Genomic DNA, 16,303 nt, shown 5'->3' on the forward strand with positions numbered 1-16,303 from the left:
CAGCCGGAGTCAGCAGTCCTACATCTGGGCTCCCGTAACCCAGCCAGGACTGCGAGGAGCTCCTTGGCACAGGGGGCGGGCGGGGAGGGCCCGGGGTGGGTGCGGGCGGGCGGTGAAGCAGAGCCGGGTGGGTCCAGAAGGGAAGAGGCGGTGGGTGGGTCAGGACAGGGCTGCTGTCCAGAAATGAAGAAAAGCCCAGAAAAAGCACTGAGGGGGTGAATGGATACAAAGAAACCCACATCTGAGAGCGGTGCTCCCCCTCGCCGCCTGCCTTTTATCCTAGGCTCCCCCTGCCTTTTAAACACAGTCCCCGGCACTCTCAGCTCCCACAGGGAGAGGGGACGGGACCACTTTCTAATTTTAGACGGAGAAGTCACTCTGCAGAGGAGGAAAAGCAAAGATGCACCCTAAACACCCCCGCTGCAGGGGGCAGACAGAGGGCCTGGCCGAGGATGGCCCGGGCTCCTCCCCCTTGGAACTGGCACCAGGCGGACAAAGGAGGACGCAAAAGCCACTGGCGAGGCCCAGCCACTGTCATATAAGGCAAGACTCCAGCCCAGGCTCAGCAGCCCGCCTCCCCTGCCCCCGCCACTCCCGGGGCCTCCCGAAGACCAGGACACTGGAGTAGCTCAGAGGAGCCCCAAGTGCTGGGGAATTTGGAAATGATTTTTCCAAACACCCAGCAGAGCCGGGACGTGGGATGCACCCCCTCAGCTCCTTCAAGGGGCAGCTCAGCCGGCACCCTGCAGAGAAAGCAGGACGGCCACCGAGGCAATGCAGCCCCCGGGGGCCCGTCTTCCCTCCTCCAGGAACCAGGCCCTGCGAGGCTGAACTACCCTAAAAGGCCATCGGGCATCTGGCCAAAGGCGTGAGCCGCCTTTTCCATGTCTCTAGGGCGGCTCAGGAAGCAGCAGCAGCGGCCTGTTCCGAGTGGAAATGCCGCCCAACACCCTGCCTCGGGGTGTCTGCCCAGCTCGCCTCTCAGCCACCTGCCCCAGGCCCTTCATGTGGGCTCCCTCCTGTGCGTGAGCAGGCACTGCCCAGGACAAAGAGCCAGGGCCTGGGCTCAGAGCTGAGGGCCACCTCCTCCGTGGTCTGCGGGCATCCACACGCAGGCCGCGGCACCCGACTGTGGGCACAGCGGGGACAGGAAGAGACGGCAGGCGGGGTACAGACAGCCACAGGCCCGTTCATGAACTGCCGTGTGGCACCTCGAAGGACCACTCTCTTCAACGGAGATGAAACCCACGGAGCGCTGCCGCTCTCCACTGTGCACGAGCGCGAGCTCTGCAGGTCCTGGTTCTGTGCACGTTCCAGCCTCGCAGACCCACCTGCCGGGCGGGGGGGGGGGGGGCAGGGGGAGCGGGAGGGTCTCTGCAGGTGCGGCCGGTGGAGGCTGTGGGCTCCTGGGAAGCAGGCGCAGTCTCTCCCGGGATGTGCTGGCGGCTACACAGGCGGCCCCTGCGAGGAGCATCGCGGCCCCTTCAGCGGGTCCTTCCTGACGCGCGTTATAACTAAGCGGAGAGGTTCCTGCTCTTTAGGAAACAGAGCTCATATGGACAACGTCCTCCCTCCCTCCTTCCGTTTTGGTAAAACCCTGGGCTTAGAAAACACCTAAATATCACCCATCCACCACCTGCCCGGCCATCCATTCCAGCAGCCCTCACAGGCTGGAGGGAGGTGGCAGTGCTGCCGCCAGCTTCTCTCCTCGCCACTCCGGGCTGGGTCCTCCTTGGGCAGTGGTCGGCAAACTCATTAGTCAACAGAGCCAAATATCAACAGTACAACGATTGAAATTTCTTTTGAGAGCCAAAATTTTTAAACTTAAACTTCTTCTAACGCCACTTCTTCAAAATAGACTCGCCCAGGCCGGGGTATTTTGTGGAAGAGCCACACCCAAGGGGCCAAAGAGCCGCATGTGGCTCGCGAGCCGCAGTTTGCCGACCACTGTCCTAGGGCATCGCAGCAGGGGAGGCGCGTGGGGCAGAGGCCCCACGATGCTGTGCAGTAACGGAGTGAGCCCAAAGGCTTTTGCACACATCTCGCTGTCAAATCCCCCTTCCTACATCTTGTTCTTAATTGTGCAGCTGGGTCTCTCTTTTCTCCCCAGCCCGGCACTATGGTGTGCTGAGATCTTCCTTTTGCTGTCAGTTGAATTCATGCCACGCGTGAATGTGACTATTGTTCCCCTGATGGCCTCGTCTGAGATGCTGGGTCGCCTGGTCACGCTGGTGGTGAAGACTGCACGCTGGTGGCCACAGCCGCCCCCGGGCAGACTCCGTGGCCAGCAGTGCCTTCTGAGGAAGAGCCCGTCCAGTTACATCCCTCAGCCCACGTTTCCTCTATGCGGTCCACAAGCAGCAATGACGGCTCTACCCAATGTCCTGGAAGAACCTAGGTCTCCAGAGTACTTCCTGGCTGCCTGTCAGAGAAGAAATGAAGCTCGCCTGGTTCGATTTGCTCCCGGGAATCCTGGACGGCTGTGTGCTCACAGCTGTCGCCAGGGAATGCACCGCGGGCATGGGCGAAGAGCACCTTCTGCCCCGCCCCAGGCCCCGCTCTCCCACCCCAGGGCACCATCTGCCCCCCTCACAGGACTGACGCCACGTCCCTCCACTGGAGGGGACCTCGCCTCCTCCACACAGCCACATGCTGCCTACGTCCCCTCCTGAGGCCTCAAGTCCCTGCGGCCAACATGTGAGTCCAGGTGAAACGTACGCCCCCGGACAAAGACCACAGACGCAGAAGAGGGATCTGTAGTGCTTTTCTCTCTCCATCAGTGTGAACGTTGCATCATCAGCCCAAACAGCACTCCCAGCTGCCAAAATAGCTGCACACCCTCCCACGGGCCTTGGTTCCCCGAACAGTATTACCACCGTCCATGTGGTCTTCTCCTCTCACTTTTGAACCCTTTCTCCCATCTCCCATCTTCCTTCCTTCCTTCCTTCCTTCCTTCCTTCCTTCCTTCCTTCCTTCCTTCCTTCCTTCCTTCCCTTAGAGAGAGAAAGGGAGAGGGATAGACAGAAACATTGATGAGAGAGAAACACTGATTGGCTGCCTCCTGCAGGTCCCCTACTGGGATTGAGCCCACAGCCTGGCATGTGCTCTGACCAGGAATTGAACTGGCAGCCTCTTGGCGCATGGCGACGCTCGACCACTGAGCCACACCGGCTGGGCCATAGTCAGTTGTATCGCAGGATCTCCTAGCCCACGTGCCATCTTTGTTTTTGGAGTCCGCTGCTAAAAGATCACCTCTCTCCGCGCTTTGTGAGTTCTGCCCTCCAGAAGCGCCGCTCCCCCAGCATGCTCACCCAACCCCCTCGCCACGCTCCTCCCTCGGCAGGCGCCAGCCACCAGAGGCTGTGGCAGGAGGTTTCGGGAGGAGGAGACGCCTTGCTCGGAGCCTCGTCTGGAGGGTGAGGAAATGTTTACCAGACAACCGGAAGGAGAGGGGAACAGGCTTCTCTCAGAAGAGGGGGTGCCTGGCTGGGGGGCTCAGTTGGTTGGAGCCATGTCCTGATGTCTTGGGGATGCGGGTTTGATCCCGGTCAGGCACATACAAGAATCAACCAATGAATGTATAGGTAGGTGGAGCAGCAAATCGATGTTCCTCTCTCTCTCTCCCCCCACTTCCTCTCTCAAATCAATTAAAAATTTTTTTTTAAAAAGAAGAGGGAACAGATGTCAAAAAGCTTAGAGACGATGCTTGTGGTTTTGGTGGTCGCAAAGATTTAGGACGTGGCTGGAGCGTGGCAGCCTGAGGGGGTGGGAGCGGGAGGAGGGGAGAAGGGAGAATTGGGAAAGCGGCCCAGAGGCCCTCATATGTGAGGCGGGGCTGTTTAACTTCATCTGAAAAGGACCGAAGCCTCGAGGGTGGTAAGCACAGGAGTGACACGGCCCGCTGTGTGTGAAGGTCACACTGCTGGACAGCGGGGGAGTTGGTCGGCGGGACAGCGCCTGGCAGGAGACAGCTCCGAGTCCCTGGCAGAAGTCCCGGCTGGTAGCCGAGCTGGAACGGTGGCAGCCACGGTAGGATGACACCGAGGATGCGTATTCCCCAGCGTGGGAATGGGGAGGCCTGGCGGGACAGAAGGTGCCCCGCACTGCCAGGCTTCAGGTGGTGGGCAGGTGCTAATGCCACCAGGGGGCCGTGGGCGACGGGGGGGGGCGGGGGGGGCCCTCCTTGGCAGGTGGAGACTTCTGCTTCACGCACGCGCACCTGGGAACGCCCACCCGCACGGGGAAGTCTGGCCGCAGGTGTCGCCTTGGCAGCCGGCATGTGGTTGGAGCGGAAGCCGAGAGGCGGGGGGTGGGTCTCAGGTCAGGACCACCCCTGGAGGGGAGTGAAGGAAGCAGGCTTGGGCCAAGGGGGAGCCAGGCTGCGATGCACTCATGGCAAAGCTGGCCCCACAAGGAGCCGTGGGGCTGGCGAGGTCCTCAGAGACACCCAGAGTGGGGCCTTTGTACCCCATCACTGGGCCAACCTCGGGGAAGGTGACCGGCTTCCGAGGAGACAACCCCTGGGGTGGGCTGGGGAGGCAACAAGACTCCGGCAGCCGGGTAGGGGGCCCGAGTTCCCCAAGGGACAGAAACCACAGTGCCCGGCCCAGAAGCCCTGAGACGCCGCTGCAGGAAGAGGCCTGGGGCAGAATCCTGCCGCACAGCAGGCTGGAGGGCAATCAGTGCCGCCACGGAAGGGGGGCGCGGACAGGGAGGGGTCAGGAGGGGTCTGTGGAACCGGGGAAGAGGCCGGACGCGACACTGTTCAGGAGAAAGAGCCATCAGTCACTGGTGACAGCCGCCGAGGAGAGGCTGGTGCCGACGAGGTACGTCTTGCCCATTTCTGGCTCGTAAGTCACTCCGACCACCTCCCTACACACTCACTCCTGGACGGGAGCCGGGCCCTCTGCAGCCACGCCCCTCACGCTCCCGCTTCCTGGCTGCGTTTCCTTTGCTGTCTACCTCCCAGCTCCAGCCATGGCCCCTTGACCTCCAACATGACCTTCATCTTTGTTTCTTGTTCCTCCAAATGTTGAACGCTTCTGAAATACTGAGGGCATTTTTACACGTTGCCTCCTTCTAGAATGTTCTGAATGTCTTCCCAGGTGAGAACCCCCTACAACACTCTGAGCCCTAAAGAATCCAGCATGTGTCTAGGTTCAGACAAGAAGCAAGAGGAAGCCGGGAAGGAAAGATGCAGCAGGAGGGGGAGGAGCGGGGGTGGAGACAGAACTGTTCTAAGGTAGGAGACTCACGAGGGCAATGATTTGCTGAGGAGGGAAAAAACTAGTAGAGAATAAAACGCTAAAGGTAGAGGAGTAAGTCCGCTTCATCAGCCAGCTCCCCTCGGGGCTCAGAATCGGCTGCTTCAGGCAGAAAGGGGCTGAGAGGACACTGGGGGCTCTGGAATTCAAGGGAAGGTGAACAACTGGGCTTGAAAACCAGTCAGGAGCCAAGGGCCACGGGCAGCAGCGAGCAGGCAAGGTCCTGCAGGGGAGGAGTGGCGGGCTCCGTGCCACAGGAGCGTCGGCCTGGGGTGCCCGCTGGCTCCCAGGAGGTGACAAAGCTCTGTGTAGAGGGAGCACAAAGGGATTTCCCGCAACACAGGAAGGATGCCCAGCGTCTAGGAACAACTGGCCCTTCCCCTAAAAATAAAGAGAGCCCAAACCGGACTGTGTCCCGTCACAGAGGCAGAGAGAAGAAGGGAGGCACGTTCTGGCCCGCACGTGTTCATCAGATCTTCAGGAGCACCAGGTTATCCCATCACTGGCCCTGGCGGGAGGGCCCCTGCAGGGAGCGGTGCTCTGGGGCGGGGGAGAGAACACAGGAACAAATGCCAGGAGCGTCTGGTATTTGGTAAGTCAGGAAGGGAAACGAAGACATTCAGGTCTGGAGGCCCCGAGGAGGGAGCTGACTTGGAGAGGATGGTCAGCTGAGGTCTCTGTGAGGAGGCGACGTTTTGGCTGAGACCACAGTGATGCGAAAGTGTGAGTCTCCTGCCAATGTGGGGGAGGGAGTGTGCTGGAAAGAGGGGACATCAAGAGGAAAGTCCCCATGTGCCCCAGGGACAGCGAGGGGCAGAGCAGCGGCAGGGGCCACATCCCCAGGTGCCTTACAGGCCATCTTGGAATGAACCTCCCCCCAGCATGACGCGAAGCCTTGGGGGATTCTTAGACAGGGAAGTGACTCACTTTTTTGTGGTGGTTCTTTCACTGCCAAATGTCCTGTGTGTGATAACTATTACGTTAAAAAACACGCACGCACAGGAAGCAGGGCCGTAACTTTCTGAGATACCGTCAGAACTAGAACGATCTGACGTCTGGGATCTGTTTCCCCAGGATCCGGAGCAGGAAAGGAGGGGAGAGCAGGTAAGGGTGGAAGGAATCACCAAGGCCATAGGAATGTCTACTGAGATGGAACATGGATGTGTGGAGCCTGTTACACCAGTCTCTCTACTTCTGTATATGTTCAAAATGTTCCGGAGCAAAATGTTAAAAAATCATTAAATAGCTCGGCCGGTGTGACACTCAGTGGTTGAGTGTCGACCTATGAACCAGGAGGTCACGGCTCAATTCCCGGTCAGGGTACATGCCCAGTTGTGGACTCCATCCCTGGTAGGGGGCCTGCAGGAGGCAGCAAATCAATGAGTCTCTCGTCATGGATGTTTCTATTTCTCTCTTCCTCTCTGAAACCAATATAAATACATTAAAAAAGAACTATCTGAATAAGTGTGCAAAGTTCGTATATATGGAAAGTCACTGGATGGGTATCCAGAGTTAGGGGCCTGATCATGCATGCATCCACTAGGGAACACTGCAGCTGTGGAAGAGAAGGCGTTCCTCCTGAGTGTGCACGTGAACATGTATATGTATATGTATATGTATATGTATATGTATATGTACAGTGTGTGTGTATAGCCCAGTTCTTTCAAATATCGAGCAAAAACTTCCCTTTCAGGACTGTAGGGAGGCCTCCTCTCCTTCAACCAGAGTCAGAGGAAGGAGACTGAGCCCCCATCTCAGGACTGGAGTTGGGCTCAGATTGGTCAAACCCTGCTAGGCCCAAGGGGCATGAGGCTGAATTAAAGCTCCAAGCTCCCCCAGAAGCCCCCGGGGAAGGAACTGCAGGGGCCGGCCCAGTGGGGGTGGCTTGAAGGCTGAGGCCCTCCCGAGGGGGACCCCAGGCCAGGCCAGGTTATAAGGGTGGGCAGGGGTGTCATTCTAGGCGGGAGGAGCTGCAAGTGGACCAGCCAGGAGAGCAGAGGGGCTGGGGAGGGCCTGCTGAGGGAAGGGCACTGCACCCCTGAGACGTGGCTATCGTGGGAGAAGGAAGGAGCGAGGCAAGGCGGGGCCAGGCCTAGCGGATGGGTGTATCTCCCTGTGGGCTGAGCTTGCTCCTCGCTCAACAGTGTGAGGCGCTGTTCTAGGGCGGGATGCGGCATGGCTGGGGAAGGGACCTGCTCCTGGAGGGCCCAGCCCCACACAAGGAAACACAGAAGATCACTTGGGGCAGAGACCACTGCAATGCAGGCATAGCCAATGATAAACCGAGAGTGTGAGAGGCGGGTGGGAGGGGCAGAGACCAGGGGACCTCGCGCAGGGAGGTCTAATGACAAGAAGGAACCCTTCAACAGGGGAGGGAGCGCAGAGAAAGGAGGGCGGGGCCACCAGTCACCCGCTAACTGTGCGGGACAACTGCTTTGCTAATAAAACCACGGTAAGGAAATTCGCTTTTCCCCGTCTGTAATGAACTCATTAGTGAGTGCTGTTTTTAGTCCTTTCCCCGGGGTTTTAGAGACCGTTGCGGGTGGGAGGTTTGCTGAGACTGGTGGGGATGGCTCTGGATCCCCACACCCCACCGGCAGGGGCGGCAGGGGTGGGCTGAGTGTCAGGGGGAGGAGGCCAGGGGGCGCACCCCCTGCTGCGGCACCCACCTGCTGCGGGAGGTCACATCCGGGAAGAACTGCACGACGGCCAGCAGATTGTGGTGGTGATCCGACACCGAGCTCAGGGCGCGGCACAGCGGCTGGAGCTGTGGGGACAGCCAGCACCGTGGTGGGCGAGGGAGGGGCCACTTCCACCTGACTCTCCCCAGCCCCCTCGGAGGGTCAGAGGACCAGCCATGGAGGCAGGGACAGGAGGGATCCCTGGCATCTCCATGACCTCATGACCTCTGAGCATGCCACCCCCCTCTGGGGCGTGTGAAGGGCACCTGGGGGCCCTCTAGAGGAGGGGCTGGGGCTGGGGCTGGCCAGGGCTCCGTACCTTCCCCGGCCACTCCTGGATGTTCTGGAGGAGCAGGAGCAGCAGCTGCTGCAGGTCGGTGTTGGGCAGCAGGCGCAGCCGCACGTCCAGGCCGGCTCTGCACAGCAGCTCCATCAGGTCCAGGAGGTCTCCATCAGGGCTGGCCCTGGGCCGCGCCTGGGCACACAGTGTCAGGAACTGGAGAGCAGAGAGAACACGAGGGCAGTGGGGGCCTTCCTGGGAGACAGGGCAGCAGGAGGGGTCGCACGGTGAGCCCCTCGCCGTGTTGGGGAGGAGCCGAGATAAGCAGGGAGGCGGGTGCAGACCCCGCGGGCCTCAGGTGGCAGGTGGTGGCGCGGAGGGCGTGAGCGTTCCGGCGTCGGGGCTGGCAGCCCGTGCGGTGCCTGCCGTGGTGCCGGGTGGCACTCCCGGAGCTGGCCTGTGGAACGGGCCTGGATGGGGCAGAGAGGCAGCCATTTGACTCACCTTATAGATGTAGCTCAGGCTGATGTCCAAGGCGGTCTCCTGGCGGGTGTCCTGCTGCTCACGCCAGCTCGGGCTGGCCTCACTGGCAAGCACTCTAAGGCAAGACAGAGACAAAGGGAAGGAAATGGGAATGGGCACCAGGGAGAACTGAGGTGGAGGGGGCCCGCACTCGCTCAAGAACACAAAACCCAGGGCCCATCCACTCAGCCTGGACCCCGCGTGTGCCGGTCGCTACTGCTGTGAACAAATTACCCCGATGCGAAGGCTTAGGACAACGTTTATTATGTCACACAGGTCCTGGGGGGCCGGGGATGCAGAAGCAACTCAGCTCGGTGGTTGGGGCTCAGGGTCTCTCAGGAGGGTGTCCCCAAGACGCTGGGGGATGGCTGCTGTGGTCTCAGGCCTGGCTGGGCAGGCGGAGCTCCCGAGCTCACTCCCACGGTCGGCAGGCGAGTGACGCGAGAGGAGAAGCCTGGGACGAGGCTGCAGCCTTTCGCACCTTGGCTCGGAAGTGACGGCCAGCCTGCGGACACCGGGCAGCCTGACGGCTCCACTCTGGCCAGGCCTCCAGCTGCAGGTTCCTGGGACTTGGGCAGCAGAAAGCCGTGCCCCACTGCCCCCACAGCCGTCCTCAGAGGCGTTTTCTCTGTCCATCCAGGCGTGGAGACGCGTGCTCTGAACGCAGGGAGCTGCAGCCTCCCAAGTCAGTAAGGCAGGTGACAATCAGAGCAAGAGCGACGCTCGAAAACCCTCCCAGGCGGCACACTGTCAGGCGTGCGCTGAGGAGCCCAGCACGGACCCTCCCCCGAGGGCGGGAGCAGGCCTGGGGGAGCCCAGGTGCAGTCAGAGGCCAGGGTCAGCAAAACCCGTCCAGGACTAGAGTCACACTCAGGGCGGCAGGGTGCCCCCAGGAGGCAGGACGCCCCGCTCAGCATTCTCTCTGGGGCCCAGTGTGTACTGTTGAGCTCAGGTAAGCGAGGCGAGTTTATGACACTGTCTCCTCCACGTTCCCACTCGTGCGGACCAGCCTGGAGGCCGGCTAGCGGAGCCCTCGCTGAATGAAGACGCTGATGACAGCGCTGCCGACCCCAGGCTCTGCCCCCCGCACGCTCCGGGAGGCCTCTGCTCTTCCCTACGTGGCACTGGCACTGCTTCTCGGGCAAGAAGGAGACCCGGTCTAGGCACTAGGGACGTCGGTGCCAACAACTGCGCTGGGGCGCAGGCGAGGGCTGGGTCCCCGTGGATCAGGGCCAGGGAGGGGGGCGGCATTTACACCTGGGAAACGCGGCTGGGCTGTCAGTCCCAGGGGATGCAGCTGGAGCAGCCTGAGCTCACAGGTGGGCAAGCACGGGGCTTCCAGGTTCCCCAAAGGGGGCACCAGAGTGCGCATGATGCCTCTGTGGAGAGCAGTGGGCTTTCAGACAGCGTGGAGCCAGGGAGGTGGAGTGCAGCACCTGGGAGCTGGTGACACCGAGGGGGGGCGTGGCTGTGACAGAGCCACTCCTCCTCGGAGGGAAAGCCAGCCTCCCAGTGAGAGGGCCGGCCTCCCCCAGTGAGAGGGCCAGCCTCCCCCAGTGAGAGGGCCAGCCTCCCCCAGTGAGAGGGCCAGCCTCCCAGTGAGAGGGCCAGCCTCCCAGTGAGAGGGACAGCCTCCCCCAGTGAGAGGGACAGCCTCCCAGTGAGAGGGCCAGCCTCCCAGTGAGAGGGACACCCTCCCCCAGTGAGAGGGACAGCCTCCCCCAGTGAGAGGGACAGCCTCCCCCAGTGAGAGGGACAGCCTCCCCCAGTGAGAGGGACAGCCTCCCCCAGTGAGAGGGCCACCTTCCCAGTGAGAGGGCCACCTTCCCAGTGAGAGGGCCAGCCTCCCCCAGTGAGAGGGACAGCCTCCCCCAGTGAGAGGGCCACCCTCCCCCAGTGAGAGGGACAGCCTCCCCCAGTGAGAGGGACAGCCTCCCCCAGTGAGAGTGACAGCCTCCCCCAGTGAGAGGGACAGCCTCCCCCAGTGAGAGGGCCAGCCTCCCCCAGTGAGAGGGCCAGCCTCCCCCAGTGAGAGGGCCACCCTCCCCCAGTGAGAGGGCCAGCCTCCCCCAGTGAGAGGGCCAGCCTCCCCCAGTGAGAGGGCCAGCCTCCCAGTGAGAGGGCCAGCCTCCCAGTGAGAGGGCCAGCCTCCCAGTGAGAGGGCCACCCTCCCAGTGAGAGGGCCACCCTCCCCCAGTGAGAGTGACAGCCTCCCCCAGTGAGAGTGACAGCCTCCCCCAGTGAGAGTGACAGCCTCCCCCAGTGAGAGGGACAGCCTCCCCCAGTGAGAGGGACAGCCTCCCCCAGTGAGAGGGACAGCCTCCCCCAGTGAGAGGGACAGCCTCCCCCAGTGAGAGGGACAGCCTCCCCCAGTGAGAGGGACAGCTTCCCCCAGTGAGAGGGACAGCCTCCCCCAGTGAGAGGGCCACCCTCCCCCAGTGAGAGGGCCAGCCTCCCCCAGTGAGAGGGCCAGCCTCCCCCAGTGAGAGGGCCACCCTCCCCCAGTGAGAGGGCCACAGCTTCCAGTGAGAGGGCCACCCTCCCAGTGAGAGGGCCACCCCCCCCAGTGAGAGGGCCAGCCTCCCAGTGAGAGGGACAGCCTCCCCCAGTGAGAGGGACAGCCTCCCCCAGTGAGAGGGACAGCCTCCCCCAGTGAGAGGGACAGCCTCCCAGTGAGAGGGACAGCCTCCCAGTGAGAGGGACAGCCTCCCAGTGAGAGGGACAGCCTCCCCCAGTGAGAGGGACACCCTCCCCCAGTGAGAGGGCCAGCCTCCCAGTGAGAGGGCCAGCCTCCCAGTGAGAGGGACAGCCTCCCCCAGTGAGAGGGCCACCTTCCCAGTGAGAGGGCCAGCCTCCCCCAGTGAGAGGGCCAGCCTCCCCCAGTGAGAGGGCCAGCCTCCCCCAGTGAGAGGGCCACCCTCCCCCAGTGAGAGGGCCAGCCTCCCAGTGAGAGGGACAGCCTCCCAGTGAGAGGGACAGCCTCCCCCAGTGAGAGGGACAGCCTCCCCCAGTGAGAGGGCCAGCCTCCCCCAGTGAGAGGGCCACCCTCCCAATGAGAGGGCCAGCCTCCCCCAGTGAGAGGGCCAGCCTCCCCCAGTGAGAGGGCCACCCTCCCAGTGAGAGGGACAGCCTCCCCCAGTGAGAGGGCCAGCCTCCCCCAGTGAGAGGGCCACCCTCCCCCAGTGAGAGGGACAGCCTCCCCCAGTGAGAGGGCCACCCTCCCCCAGTGAGAGGGCCAGCCTCCCAGTGAGAGGGCCAGCCTCCCCCAGTGAGAGGGACACCCTCCCCCAGTGAGAGGGCCACCCTCCCCCAGTGAGAGGGCCAGCCTCCCAGTGAGAGGGCCAGCCTCCCCCAGTGAGAGGGACAGCCTCCCAGTGAGAGGGCCAGCCTCCCAGTGAGAGGGCCAGCCTCCCCCAGTGAGAGGGACAGCCTCCCCCAGTGAGAGGGACAGCCTCCCCCAGTGAGAGGGACAGCCTCCCCCAGTGAGAGGGACAGCCTCCCAGTGAGAGGGCCAGCCTCCCAGTAAGAGGGCCAGCCTCCCCCAGTGAGAGGGACACCCTCCCAGTGAGAGGGACAGACTCCCCCAGTGAGAGGGACAGCCTCCCAGTGAGAGGGACACCCTCCCCCAGTGAGAGGGCCAGCCTCCCAGTGAGAGGGCCAGCCTCCCCCAGTGAGAGGGACAGCCTCCCAGTGAGAGGGACAGCCTCCCAGTGAGAGGGCCAGCCTCCCCCAGTGAGAGGGACAGCCTCCCCCAGTGAGAGGGACAGACTCCCCCAGTGAGAGGGACAGCCTCCCCCAGTGAGAGGGCCAGCCTCCCAGTGAGAGGGACACCCTCCCCCAGTGAGAGGGCCAGCCTCCCCCAGTGAGAGGGACAGCCTCCCCCAGTGAGAGGGACGGTCTTCTGGAAAGCGCTCCGCACTCCGCCTCCCTGTGCACCTCTCCTGGGGAGCAACAGGCTGTAGAACGGGGTCCTTTCCTCCCTTCTGAGGAGCCACTTGACTGAAACGTGGCGTCTGATTGCTCTGCTGGGAGGCAGCATCAGCTGGTCCCAGGCCTCCACGCGGCTCCCGAAGGCAGCCACGGAGCACAGGGACTGATGGCCTAGCCCCCTCCCCGCAGCAGGTTAAGAGGAGCCACGTGAGTCCATGAGCGAAGCAGCCTCATCTGGGCCGCCTGTCACGCACGGCGAGGTTGGGGCTCACAGCCCCGCGAGCAGCACCAGGAGCTGGAGTCTGGGTCACAATGACCCACTGAGTAGCTTTCTTTTTGGGGGAGGAATTATAAATGTATTAGGTCATCTGGGAAACCAGGCCCATTTTGTTTTTCCCAAGAGTTGAAAAACAATAGTTACTATCTGTAGGGCTGCGACCTTCTCAGCAGGAGGAGGGTAAGTGTGGGTACTGCCCCCCCACAACCCAGAGCTGCTGTGAGGGCGAAGAGGGCCCCTGACCTGCGGGGGCCCTTTCAGTGGACTGTCGTCTGCTCACTGTTCCTTCCCGAGGGCCACGTGGGGGGCTGCCAGCGCCGGGCGCGGCAGCAGGCCTGCTGGCCGAGAGGCAGGCCTGTGTCCGAACAGGGCTCTCGGCTTTGTCATCGGAAGCGGCCCTGGAGGACCAGCCGTGGTCCCTGCGGCCCTTCCCTCTCTTCCCAGGTGAGACTCAGGAGCACGTGGCATGGCCCCTCTGAGGAGGCCGGAGCTCTCCTTCAGCGCCCACACCGGTCCCTCCTCCCCCGCTCCACACCCCAACACCCTCCTGACGCCTCTCCGCGGCCCGGGCAGAGGGCGACTCTTTGCAACAGGGGGACAGCAGACCTTCGCACGTGTGCACTGCGGAAGGGCCGTGTCTTTCTGAAAGGACATCTCGAGGCTCCCCGGGAGATGCTGACGGTGTGAGGAAATCTGGGAGTAAGGACAGATGGTGGGAGGCCTGGATTTCTCACAGCAGCGGGAAAGGCAGCCAAGCCGTGGCCGCACAGACGCTCGGCCCTGTTTCCTGCCTTGGCCATCACGAGGCCCTGTGGTGCCCCGCAGGAGACCCAGCATCTGCTCTGCCCGAGATGGGGCATCCCTGAAGCCGACAGAGAAGAGCTGTCCCTGGTGTGGACCCAGCTGGCGCAGGGCGGGCCTGCTCTGAGCTGGTCAGGAAAAGATGAGGAGGGTGGTGGGAGAAGGCAGCCGGCCCTCCGGTGCTCTTGTGACCCGGGTATCCACGAAGGATGCCACACCCTTCCTGGAGGAGATGCTGGAACCTGCTTCCTGAACCCGCCACCGGCGACATGTCATCTCCCCCCCTCCATGACCCCCAGCGCTTCCCCAAGCACAGCAGCCAGCCAGCCCCCACGAAACACCTGAGCATCTTCGCCACCGCCCCCACGCGGTCACAGGAGGGCGTCCAGGACCTGTCTGCTCCTCTGCAGGAGGCTGTGTCCGGGCAGATACACCTCCCCAGCTCTCGTGTCTGGCAGGTGGTTCTACCGGCTCTTACGGCGCGGTGACAGGGAGCCCCCGTGGCCACTGCCTGCTCCTTGGGGCCAGCTCTAAATGCTCTAGGGAAACGGCGCCAACCGCAAGCCCAAGGTGTGGGCCCAGGGAAGGAGGCCGGGCTGTCACCGCGGCTCTGGTGGCGCCTGGGCCTGGTCTGAGGACCACTCGGCTCTGCCTGTTCCCTGCACAGGCTGACTGCACCTGGTAAAGCAAAGTCTGCGTGCCGGGTCTGTTCCCGGGTATCTGGGGACACGTTTAAAGGGCCACAGTTCCAGGCCCACCCACCTGCCTCCCGCGGCCTCCAAGCACAGTGGTTTGTCCTGAAGCATCCGTGGCAGGAAGCTATGGAAGGGACGGGGAGGGCAGTGGCTCTGCGAGCGCAGAGTGACTGAGTGCTTATGTCTCCAGCCAGGCTCTCTGAGCCCCACAGCACCCCCACTTCTGATGCGCACTTGTTTTCTGAGTGCCGTTCCCTCCTGACTCATCCTAGGGGGTGGTGTCATGGCAGCTCTGGGCTGGGAAGAGGCTGATCACTCCGGCTCGAGCTCAGGCGAGTGGGGGCTGGAGCTGCAGGCGGGCACGCGCAGGGCAGTCACGGCAGAGCCAGTGTGGTTTGGTTGGCAGATGATTACTAATCACGGTCGTGGAAGAAATTCTTCAGAAAGCGTGGGCCTTCTCCGCGGATGGACATCGGTCCCAGCACCTTCTGGGATGAGGGACTGTCCGCAGGAGGGGGCTCCCATGTAACAACCCGCTCAGGGTTCTGAACACTCTGTTGGATCTCAAACCAACTTCTGAACGAATTTTCCAGAAAGAGGTTAGATGGGAGCAAGCTCCTAGTGTGTACGGCTTTCACAGCTCAGGTCTCGTCACTGTCCGTCCAACTGACGGGTGTTGTATGGCTTTGTTCCTAGAGGCCAGGGACCACGCTTATGCAAATTAGCATCCCCCAGCCCAGTGCACTAAGGGCACCGCACACACAGGGAGCATCGTGGAGTCCCGAGCTACTGTGCCCTGCAGACCACGAGGGTGAGCCCCACGGAGGCTGGACATGGACTGGAGAGGCTGGAGCGTGTCTTGGGAGAGGCGGGCAGCGAGGGCTCTGATCAGGAAGGGGCAGAAGAGAGGCCGACCAAAGCAGCAAGACGCATGGGCCTGGTTCTTTCTGTACCGCCAGGTCTGGGAGCCTGGTCGTTCATGCATGAGGTTCTCGGGTACTCGTGTGGGGTTGTATCCCTCAGACTCAGCTTCCCCAAGTTTAGTAACTTTTTAAAACATATATTTTTACTGATTTCAGACAGGAAGGGAGAAGGAGAGAGAAACATCAATGATGAGGAGAATCATCGATTGGCTGCCTCCTGCACACCCTACACTGGGGATCAAGCCCGCAACCCGGGCATGTGTCCTGACCGGGAATCAAACTGTGACCTCTTGGTTCATAGGTTGATGCTCAACCACTGAGCCATGCTGTCCAGGCTAGTGGCTTTTTACTTCAAAAAATGCACATAATTTTATATAAAAAGTCAGAAGAAATCTTTCTTTTTCTAGCTTATAAATGCTCACTGAGCTGAGGATCATTCCACAAATAATGAAATCGATATCTTTGTGCAATGAATGGTTGTGTTACATTTATAGAATAGGATATACTTTAAATTAATATTTCCCAGCATGAATATATTTTTAGAAGAATCCTTCTTGGTGGGGGTACTACTTTGTTTTGTTTCTTAACATTTGTACTGAGGTGTAATTGGCATGGAAAAACCTGGTCCTTCTCAACGTATACATTTCGATGGGTCTGAACTGAGTCCCGTACCTGGTGAGGGAGGACGTGGCGAAGGGGCTGCACTCACCTCCTGCCGTGCGGGGAGGGCCCCTGCGGGCACAGAGCAGGGCTGTGGGTGCCCAGGCTGCAGACCACCTCCATGACCTCTTGTGTTGAGGGGCACCACATGCGCACGTCCTCATCTGTGGGGCCAGAGGGAGGCAAGGGTTAGAGCAGGCGGAGGAAGGCAGGACACGCACCTCCTGCGGGAGGGGCTGGGGAGGCCAGCCTGGCCGGAGGGGACCAGCT

The 16,303-nt window shown here is 61.8% G+C and overlaps 1 protein-coding gene across 3 annotated transcripts in view; it reads right to left on the reverse strand.

Moving 5' to 3' along the window:
* FAM178B (family with sequence similarity 178 member B) overlaps positions 1–16,303 on the reverse strand; it is a 109,019-nt gene that overhangs the window by 29,759 nt on the left and 62,957 nt on the right. For all 3 annotated transcript variants that reach the window (XM_054727998.1, XM_054727997.1, XM_028132719.2), the window contains 4 exons: positions 16,083–16,197; positions 8,730–8,823; positions 8,265–8,441; positions 7,934–8,031 (listed from right to left, as the gene is read on the reverse strand). In XM_054727998.1, the coding sequence (XP_054583973.1) occupies positions 7,934–8,031; positions 8,265–8,441; positions 8,730–8,823; positions 16,083–16,197 (484 nt within the window). The remainder of the gene's footprint in view (positions 1–7,933; positions 8,032–8,264; positions 8,442–8,729; positions 8,824–16,082; positions 16,198–16,303) is intronic.

This window comes from Eptesicus fuscus, chromosome 16, assembly GCF_027574615.1.
Source record: "Eptesicus fuscus isolate TK198812 chromosome 16, DD_ASM_mEF_20220401, whole genome shotgun sequence".
Taxonomy (NCBI): domain Eukaryota; kingdom Metazoa; phylum Chordata; class Mammalia; order Chiroptera; family Vespertilionidae; genus Eptesicus; species Eptesicus fuscus.